Source organism: Arvicola amphibius, chromosome 9, assembly GCF_903992535.2.
Source record: "Arvicola amphibius chromosome 9, mArvAmp1.2, whole genome shotgun sequence".
In the NCBI taxonomy this organism is placed as follows: Eukaryota; Metazoa; Chordata; class Mammalia; order Rodentia; family Cricetidae; genus Arvicola; species Arvicola amphibius.
The window spans coordinates 125,033,698-125,044,322 of NC_052055.2; the positions used below are offsets into that span (position 1 = coordinate 125,033,698).

At 46.6% G+C, this 10,625-nt stretch overlaps 1 protein-coding gene across 11 annotated transcripts in view; it reads right to left on the bottom strand.

Moving 5' to 3' along the window:
- LOC119822313 (H-2 class I histocompatibility antigen, L-D alpha chain-like) overlaps nt 1–10,625 on the bottom strand; it is a 144,862-nt gene that overhangs the window by 93,518 nt on the left and 40,719 nt on the right. Inside the window, exons 4-7 of one of the 11 annotated variants that reach the window (XM_038341426.1) lie at nt 9,368–9,643; nt 9,127–9,240; nt 8,914–8,946; nt 8,571–8,602 (exon numbers count right to left, since the gene is read on the bottom strand). The exons of 6 other annotated variants lie outside the window; for them this stretch is intronic. In XM_038341426.1, coding sequence (XP_038197354.1) covers nt 8,571–8,602; nt 8,914–8,946; nt 9,127–9,240; nt 9,368–9,643 — 455 coding nt within the window. Of the gene's footprint in view, nt 1–8,170; nt 8,374–8,570; nt 8,603–8,719; nt 8,764–8,913; nt 8,962–9,111; nt 9,241–9,367; nt 9,644–10,625 lie in introns of those variants that run through there. 4 more of the 11 variants (XM_038341424.1, XM_038341423.1, XM_038341422.1 and 1 more) reach the window with 4 other exon arrangements.

Consider the following 10,625-nt stretch of genomic DNA (forward strand, 5'->3'; position numbering starts at 1 on the left):
ATCTGAGCTCTTCTGAGAGGGTTCAAAGCCTTTGGAAAACTTAGTTACGAGAGGACTTGGAAACCAAGAGGTCTGGTGACTGAGAATTACTTGAGCATTTGGTTCCTTCAAACAACTCCAGATGAAAGGCTTTAAGATGGGGAAATTAACTTAAGAAGTGTAAATTGTGGAACAATAGAAAAGTCCTTTAGAGATAGAAGGGCAATCAGTTCACCAGAAGTTGGTTCCCTGCTGCTGCTAAAGCCTAAAATTCATCTTGGTGTGATCCCAATTCTTCCATGGACCCATGCAAAACAGAACACCAACAAACAAAACTTTTTTGTCCAAAAAAATTAGATTTATACCAGTGCAAAAAAAAAAAAAACCAAAAATGCTCAAGAGCCAAGATGTAAATGTATAACCTGAGGCCTCGAGACATAAATATTTTAAGGTAAAATGTGTAATGATCCAATTTACGTTTAATTTTATTTTTGTCTGGATGACTTATGTGTGAATGCTTTTTGAAGTGGATATCAATTCAATAGTAGACATTCCTCGGTGCCTTGGAAAATTTCAAAGCCAAGTCACTAAAAACAGAGTCTCCTAATGTCTTCATCTTTTATCCTTTCCTGATAAAGGGCTGTGTCTGGCTCAGTGGCCGTCCTCAGGAGGTGTCCTCAGCTGGTGATGGGATCCTGCCCTGTGTGGAGACTGCAGGGTGCTCTTTAGTTTCAGACACTGAGGGCTCATGGTCTCCTTCCTCAGATATTGTGTCTCCAAACAGTTCCTGGGTAGACTAGAATTCAGATAACAATAGAAGCTGCACAAATTACCCAGCATATACCAGCACTAGCAGGGTGATCAGCGTGGTCACAGACATCAACAGGTCTGTGGCATCTTACAGTCAAGACAGTGGTCTGTGTATTTACTTCAGTAGCATGATGCCCATTCTCTGTCCATACTGGCTCCATGGATGTCTTACTTAGGGTTTCTATTGCTGTGAGGAGACACCATGACCACAGCAACTCTTATAAAGGAAAATATTTAACTGGGGCTGGCTTATATCTTCAGAGGATTAGTCCATTATCATCATGACAGGAAGCAAGGCAGCATGCAGGTGGGCATGGTGCTGGAGAAGGAGTGAGGGTTCTTTGATCTTCAGTCCCCAGGCAACAGGAAATGATCTGAGACATTGAATATCCTGAGCATAGGAGAACACAAAACCTACATCCTCAGTGACACACTTCCTCCAACAAGACTACACACAAATAAGGCCACACCTCCTAAAAGTACCACTCCCTCTGGGGGCCATTTCTTTTTAAACCACCACAATGGATTCAGCGTCTTCTCAACCACCCAGGAGGGTGTGACAAAGGATGTCAGCTCCTCCGCCTACAGTCCTGTCACCCTCTGCAGTCATCACGGGCAGATGTTTGTTTTGAGATCGGGTCTCCTTTATCTCAGGCGGCCTTCAAACTCACTACACCGCTGAGGATGGCTTTGAACTACTGACGATCCTGCTTCCACTTCTGCACTTCTGGGATCATAGGCTGCACCTCTACGCGCAGTCAGTTGGCGGTGATTGCACACGCGTGCATCATGGCACCTTAGCTATTTCACACTCAGTCATCTCTGTGTCCTGCCTCTCCTGCTGCCCCTTCCCCAAGTGTCCCCTTGCTCTTCCTATTCCCCATGTTTAAGTCTAGAGCTCACATATGAATACATGTGTGTGAAGTCACAATAGTGCTTTAATACAGTTGTCCCCTTCTCTGCTGGGGAAAAGACTCCCAGTGAGAGGCTGTGCCTGAACCCAGTAGAGCAGGGAGCCCTGTCCTCTCTCCATGTGCTGTACACACATCCTATCACAGAGTTCATGAATCCGCTACAGAAAGAGACGACAGCAATCACAACGCAGAACAGTGACAGCAGGGGCAGTGCACAGAAGTGAATTAATTTGTCCCCCCCCCCCCCGTCCTGCTCTCACCCTTGTGAGAGGACAGATGAGCTGGTGAGATGAGGGAGATGAATTCCCAAGGCTGTGGGACAGGGAATCTGTGGGTCTGATATGGCTCCTGACAACCTCAGCCCTGTGCAGTGCACAGTGTGGACACCGGACAGAGGACGGTTCTCACACCAGGGGAGACAGACTGGGGACAGAAGCTTATTGCCAGTGGCCATGTCAAAGGAACAGCAGATTGCAATTGACTTCAGGGGATCAGCCCAGCAAAACCCTGATGGGTGAATCTTGGATACGCAAGGTCCCAAGAGCCTTGACCCCAGAATGTTTCTTGCTATTGCTGTATCTTTGCATGTCTGCCTCTGCCATTTCTTTCTGGTACCTGGAAAGGTATGAATGGGTGTGGGGATATTCCCACTACCCTTAATACAGTATTACATCTCTTGGAAATATTCTGTTCTACTGGGCATGTTTACCTGGGGATTATTATGGAGATTTCTTTCTAAGCTGTACTGTCTAATTGATAATGTTAGTTTAAATAGAGTTCTGATGATCAAAAATAAGCACAGGAAGTGTCACTCATCTGGGGCCTCTGAGCATCACTTAAGGTGCTATATAGATTGCAGTTTAATGATTAAGGAAAACATTGAGCCCCAGGAGCCAGGTTGGCTCAGATTCATTTAATTTTTTTTAGACGTTAATTTTCTTCTTTTTTCTTTTTTAAATATTTATTTATTTACTTATTAAGTAAATGTATACAAAATCACATGCAACTACTCCAGAGGGACTGTAAGCATTGCAGCTCAGATGGAAAGGGTTCCCGGCAGTCGGGACTGTAGGTGTAGCAGCTGACAGCCCTGCTCCAGGGAAAGGTTTCCCCAGGACAAGTGTAACAAACAACTCTGGGCCCTGGGTGGGGGACATTTCCCCAGAGAAGTCGTTACAACTCTGCTCCACTAGGGGAAAGTTTCTCCTGTGGAAGTGTCCTGCTCTGATCCAGCAAAAGTGTCAGAGCTTGGCTTCACTATGGTGAAAATGTCACACCACACAACAGACCTCCCTCAAGAGATTTATTGGGAAGGAAGGATCCAGGAGAGTGGCTGCCTCTAGGGTGAGAAACAGCAGAGAACTGAACAAGGCACAGAGGTTATATACCATTTCTTGGGTGGGCAGAGCTTTCCACGGTGGCTTGGGATTGGTGGGCTTTTTTAGCCTGGTTCTGGGGAAATCTGAAGCCATGGTCTTAGGGTCAAGTCAGGGTCAGGGTGTTTTCACCATACATGGACAAGCCCTTTTTGGGGGTGACAGGAGACAGGTCCCTGGAGCTGGCCCACCTGGGAAGTTCCCCAATGAGGGCAGACATGAGGAGGGCAGAGTTTGTATTGGGCTGTCCCTGGGGCTACGTTCTTTCCTCTCTTAGTCCACTCCCACATCGTGACCTGAGCTAATGTAAATAGTCTCTCTCAGGTTGGGAGTGGGCCAGGTCTCTCTGAGTTTGTACTGCAGTACTGTGGATGAGCTCTGAGGGGAGGTGTTGACCCTGCTGTGACCCTCAGACGTTCAGAGGTTTGGGATTCTGCCCTTCCTTCCATAGTTTATTGCAAGCGTCCCATACCCTGGGATTAGGACTATTATTACGTTTTTTTGAGACAGAGTCCTACTTTGTAGCTCTGACTGGCCTAGAATTCACTTTGTAGACAAAGTTGGGCTAGAACTCATAGAGGTCCACTTGCCTCTTCCTCCTGAGTCCTGGATTAAATGCGTGCATCGCCATGGCCAGACATGATGGCTTTTTGTCCACTGGTTTGTGCTTTAACTAAAACACCTGACTGAGGGCAGGAGGAGCCAACTATGAAAACGTCAGAAGCTCTTCTGGCTCTCTTTAGCTGTCCTTTCTCTTTGTGTTAAATGGACCTGGATGCTCCTTGGACATTCTGAGGGCCCTGTTCTAAGGTAACATCTCTATCCTAGGGGAAGCTGTGAGAGGATTCCTTCATGGATGTCTGGGAGAATTCTGCTGCCCCCTGCTGGCTTCTTTCCTGCCTGCCTCCGGAGGATCACAGAACAGTATTCCCTGGGATTGTGAGGCTGTCTTGATTGATGGATTTTCTGGAAGGTCCTTTGTTGCCTATGGTTTAGTGTGGTTTCTTTCTTATTTTGTCCATCATCGGGGATTTTTCTGATTTCTCAAAGTCTAGGGAACTCCTTTCCCTCAGGTTCTCCTGGGTCCTCCTCATTCCTAAGTAGCTGTGAGTCCCTTACTCTCTAAGAGGAAAAATTTTGCTGGGCAGTGATAACGTTTTATATAAGGTTATCATCTGTGACTGAGAGCGAATTGGCTTTGGTAGAAAAAGATTACAGGATGCACATGTGGATCACTTGGATCCAGACCTTGATTGTATCTCAGCTGTTCTATCTTCTAATCACTTTTATAAAGGAATTCTTTTTTTGATTTTTTTGTTTTGTTTTTTTTTTGTTTGTTTGCTTTGTTTTGCGTTTTTTGGAAAAGGGTCTCTCTGTATAGATTTGGAGCCTGTCCTGGAACTCACTCTGTATTCCAGACTGGCCTTGAAATCACCGAGATCCACCTGCCTCTCTCCCAATCCTGGGATTAGAGGCATGTACCACCACTGCCTGGCTATAAAGGAATTCTTAAGCAGAGAGAAGAAAGTATTTTAGAATGGTTATTTTTAACACACAAACAAAGTAAAGAAATAAAGGCTTATTACTGGGCAGTGATGGTGCACATTTTTAATATCAGCACTCAGGAGGCAAATCTCTGCAAGTTCAAGGCTGGCCAGCCTGGTTTACCTCAAGACGTACTTCCAGGACAGGTTCCAAAGGAACAGCAAAACTCTTTCTCAAAAAAAAAATTCTAAAAAGAAAAAAGGGAAAAGAAACAAAGATATAGGTAGACAAGGTTTCTGAATTGTTTCTGAAAGGAAAAATGATATTTCATCAATTAGCAGGAACAGACCCAGCTGAAGCTGTGGTACTTTATTACTAATGGTGAAATTGCCTCATTATGGTCAGAAAATGGACATTGGCAAAGAGCTTGTAGTAATTTTTTGGGAGAGATTAACAACAATATCCACAAAGCAGGAAACTTCAGTTTACAAAAAGACCTAATTGGATTCTCCCTCATATAGTAAAAAGGATACCCATTTATGGGGCTCCTACATTCTGTACTGATGCAAATCAATCAGGAAAGGCAGGTTATAAGTCAAGAAAAATAAGTGGCTCAAAGTCCTTATGATTCAATTAAAAATCAGAGTTGTATGGCAGCCTTATGGTGTTATTAGATTTTCCTGTTTCTCTTAATGTAGTTACTAACTCTTAGTATGCCTCCAGAGTGCTGGGAATAAAGACATCTGCCACCATCACCCAGCTTTTTTTGTTTGTTTTGTTTTGTTTTGTTTTGTTTTTCAAGACAGGGTTTCTCTGTGTCTCTTTGGAGCCCATCCTGCCACTCACTCTGTAGACCAGGTTGGCCTTGAACTCACAGAGATCGGACTGTCTCTACCTCCCGAGTGTTGGAACTAAAGTTGTGTACCTCTGTTCCTACCTGATTATTGTTCTTTTTTTATTTTTTAAAAGACTTATTTATTATGTATACAGTGTTCTCTCTGTGTGTATGCCTGCGGTCCAGAAGAGGGCACCAGATCTCATACAGATGGTTGTGAGCCACTATGTGATTGCTGGAAATTGAACTCAGGACCTCTGGAAGAGCAGCCAGTGCTCTTAACCACTGAGCCATCTCTCCAGCCCCTGATAATTGTTCTTATTGTACAGTTTTACTACGTTACAGTTAAAACTTTTCCTTTTTATTTAGACCAAGGAGGAAATGTAGAGGGATATTATTGGATTGTTCTGTGAAATGCCGAGACTCTTGATAAAGTTATCCTTGAATCAGGGGGGCGGAGTCAACAACCAGCTGTCTGCAATTAGCCATGGAGGTTTTGGAGTACACAGGATACAATACAATAGAGAGGCACAGAAAAGAGTAAGGGAGGGACTAGAAAGGCTCATGAGCCTTTTTGATGTGGAAGCATAGAGAGAGAGGGTCAGCTGGTTGTTGCTCTGCTGTTTTCTTGACCTATTAGGTTTTTACCCCATTATCCGACTCCTAAGTTTCATTAGTAATAGAATAATTTACATAAACAATTAACACAGCGGTGTCCCCTGCTTGAGGAGGGGATTTCCTCCACCCAGATGGAGACAGTGACAGCAGACCAAGGAAGACATCCGTCTACAGTCAGCTCGGTGAGCCCTGAGCTCACTGGTCCCTCACAGGAGCCTGGGTGAGTCGGGGATAACCACTGACAGCCCCACCCCAGTGCGCATGTCCGCTCACACAGCTGCACCACTGCAGTCCCCTGCACAGCTCCCAGCAGCTCCACTCCACAGTCTCCTCTCCTTCAGGAACTGCAGCTGGTTTAACCCTGAGAGGGAAGCGCTACATTGTGTCAGCTCCGTGAACCTGTAGCTTCTTGTGTTTCCTGAGCCTCATCAGCTGCTCCTGGCTCCAGCAGGGATGTTTCAGTCCAGAAGAAAATTCACACAGTCACTTCCCTCTTCTACAGAAGCTCCCTTTGTTAACACAACCTCAGGCCAAGTGCTGGGGTGTCACGTGCAGACCCAGGTCCCCTCACACTGAGGTCACAGTCACCTGAGCTGTCCCCTCAGAAAGCCCCCCTCTTGTCCCATCAACTTCTTTCTGTCTTTGACATGTGATCTTATATTTTATATGTATTCTTTATTCATCCATCATATACTTATTGTGTATGAATGTTATCTCATGAAGTCATCATCCCTCACAAGACAAAGATGGCATCATCATGACAGAGATGATCACCTCCTTGGCATCAGACATCTCTGCTAAGGCTCCTGGAGCTCCTGACTGGACGTCACAAAGCTAGAAGAGAAAACTGCAGAGGCTGGAACCTGGGGCAGGGGATGAAGGAATTTCCATCTCTGGCATTCCATACAATCTTTTATATTAATTTATGAATTTTGCATCTATAAGTGTTTTCTTTCTTTCTTTCTTTCTCTCTCTCTCTCTTTCTTCTTTCTTTCTTTCTTTCTTTCTCTCTCTTTCTCTCTCTCTTTCTTCTTTCTTTCTTTCTTTCTTTCTTTCTTTCTTTCTTTCTTTCTTTCTTTCTTTGTTTTTTGAGACAGGTTTCTTTATAGCTTTGGAACCTTGGAACAAGTCCTGGAACGAGCTCTTGTAGACCAGGCTGGCCTTGAACTTCCAGAGATCCACCTACCTCTGCCTCCTGAGTGCTGGGATTAAAGGCATATGCCACCACCGCCCGGTTATAAGTGTTTTCTTGCTAGTAGTGTTTGTACCATATATCTGCATGGTGTGCACAGGGACATTGGATGACATGGAACAGGTGTAAAGGATAGTATGAGCCATCAGGTGGGTGCTGGGATCTGAACCTGGGTCCTCTGCAAGAGCAGCAAGTGCTCTCAACCCCTGAGTCATTTCTTCAGTCTCTGGACCATGTTCTTTAATAAACATAAATCTAAAGTAGACTCAGCTTGTGAATCCTTGAGTCTCCACTGGAGCCAGCACCAGGATTCCCAGAGACAGAGAGGGAGAGGGGACCTTGGGCAGAACACAGGACAGATCTGAGTTGAGACCCTGTGGATCTCTCCTCTCTGCCCATCTTACAACCCGGGTTAGATGCTGATAGATGGGAAAGAAGGAGAGAACCTCCAGGGAGGGGCCTGAATGGAGGCAGGAGCTCAGGAGACTGAAGCTCATGTTCTCATCCCACAGTCTCCTGAGTGCATGGGACTAGTTGGTCCTTGAGGGGACAGAGATGGAAAACACCTCTTAAAACACCCCACAGGATAATGAGGCAGACACCACTCACGGGAGCAAGAACAGGCTTAGTCCTCCATACTAACTAAACAGACAAGAAATAAACACAGAAGACAGGGGAAAGAGCCACAGCCAGGACAGCAACCCTGACTGTCACACCAGCCCTGGAGGCTCATAATCCCAGGGACAGGACAAGGCTCTGGCCATCCCTGTGTCCCTGTGATCACAGATGTCAGCATGTGGTTCTAAGTGATGAAGAGAACAGAGCCAGGAGGGGACAGAGTTGACCAGTGACCTTGTCAAAGCCAACAACGCACTGAGCTCCACCTGGGCACAGCCCTGTTCTCACTCAGCTCCCACAGCCTCATCCTGTCCCCCCAGATGCACACAGCACAGAACACAGGTTCTGGGAGGTTCTCCATGCTGCCATTTATTTCCTCCATAAACTCTACTTTAATACTTTAATTTAGCCCTTAAACAACATGTTAGATCAAATTCACATTAAGATTCTTAATTTCAGTGGGGAACTCAGGGGTTGCAGCTCAGGGCAGCATGGAGGAGACAGGATGGAGATGTCCCCTCCTGTCTGCAGGAACAGGAAGGTTGGCTGTGGAAGGGAACAGGGCAGTGCAGGGACAGGGTCAGGTGTGCAGGGTGGGCTGGGCTCCCCAGTTCTTCACGTTGAGCCCATAGGATCACAGGGAACATCAGACACTATTGCTGAGAGTGAACTGAGGGCTCTGGATGTCACAGGAGAGACCTGAACACATCGTCTGTCACTCCATCCACACCAGGCAGCTGTCTTCACGCTACAGAACAAGAGTCGTGAACAATCACTGTGAAGACAGCATCCCAACAACCCACCACTCACTCAGAGGTGATTCTGGGAGTCCCTGAAACCCAATCATGTCCACCCTGCCCCTCCCCAAGTCAGGTCCCAGAGGGTCACCTTTTCAGTCTGGGAGAGACACATCGGAGCTCTGGTCACTGTTTCTGCCTGGGGTAAAAATACATATATATTCATGGGAAGGTAAAAAATTGGCCCCTAGAAGATTTACTGGAGGAGCTATTATGTATTGCCTGAGCTCCCCAAATAATCCAGCTTCACCCTGCTGGCCTCAGGGACAATCCTGCCCACTTTTCTTACCTGGAGCTGGAGCATAGTTCCCTCCTTTACCACCTGTGAGAAGAAAAGCTGTGAGAGACCAGGGAAGTCCCTGGCCCTAGGAAGTTTCTAGAACTGACAGCAGACCCAGGTTAGAGTCAGGAGCAATGAGGGCTGTGGATGTGTTTCCCATTAATGAGGCAGAGACTCTTCTAAAAGGGGCTGAGAGAGAACTCAGACCCTGCCATTTCCTACCTGTGTTTCTCCTCCTCTTCCTCACAACAGCCACCACAGCTCCAATAATCACAGCTGCAAGGAGAACCAGACCAGCAATGACTGCCATGATGGGGACCGTGGACTGAGGAGGCTCTGGGAAGGGAAGGACAGGAAGGGAAAGTGAGGGTCAGGACCCCAGCTCTCAGCCCTCACCCTGCTCAGGGTCTGCAGAAGGCTCCAGCTTTCCCTGACCCCAGCTCTGCACCTACGCCCTCCTCACCCCATCTCAGGGTAAGGGGCTCAGGCAGCCCCTCATGGTGCACATGGCATGTGTATTTGTGCTCCTCCCCAGAAGGCACCACCAGAGATGCCCACTTCTGGAAGGTTCCATCCCCAGAAGGTCTGGTCTCCACCAGCTCCATGTCCTGAGTCTGTTCCTCTTCCTCTCTCTGCCAGCTCAGGGTGATGAAGGCAGGGTAGAAACCCAAGGCCCAACACCTCAGCGTGACATCACCTTTAGGTCCAGGATGATGGGTCACATGTGCCTTTGGGGGATCTGTGTGTAAGGTTTAAGAAATCCCACAATCAACAAAATAAACTGAAATCTGCAAAGACAAAGTTACATCAATGATGACACTGAACTATGTGACTGAACACTTCTGTTATCACACTAGTGACCTGCAGGTGGAGCTGGTCCTCTCATCACAGAACTGCACAGTTTCCTGGGGACCCAGAAGCTAAGAGGGAATCCACATGAGCCAGCAGGTCAACATGGTCTTCTTATGTGATGTTTTATAGCATAAGTTATGTAGGAAAAGGATGAAGGAATGGAAAACAATTAATTTATATATGTGAATAAATTCACAGAAAGAAGAGACTAAGAAGAAAGGGGTACATGAAGTGCCACCAACTTCTGCTGCCACCATTGAGGCACAACCATTGTGGCCATCTTGCTGACCAGCATTAACTGTCTGACCAAGTGAACAGCCATCACCAAAATGTGTAGAACTATTGGGTGAACCTGTGACACTCAGCCAGAGAAATTGACTCCTTAAACTATGCCTCTTGGTGGGGCGAGGGAGGGAGGGACACAAGGGGGGACGAGGGACAAAGGGTCGGAGTGGATGGGACGGGAAGGGGACACAAAACAAGATACCAGGTATTGTTACCCAGGATCCCTGAAGTGTGCTGTGGAGCCCAGTGCAGCTGTCACTGGGACACAGTGATTCTCATAGGGTGTGTGGCTCTTCCCTGTCGCTCCAGTCCTGGAGGTGCAGAAGACCCTGTCTCTGAGGAAGTTCAGTTCCTAATTCTGTTAGGTCAGAGGGGGCTGGGGTGTGCATAGGATTATGGGTCTCTGGATGGCTAGTTCTGTTAGAAAATAGTCTAAGCTCCCAGGAATCTTTCTCCTTTAAAGGGAACACTGACTTGCTCCAAAGCTAAGGAGAAACCGTGTCTCAAAACAAAAAACAAACAAACAAACAAAAAACAACCTCACTGACTTAACTTGTCTAATTATCCAGAGTGTGAGTCCCCAT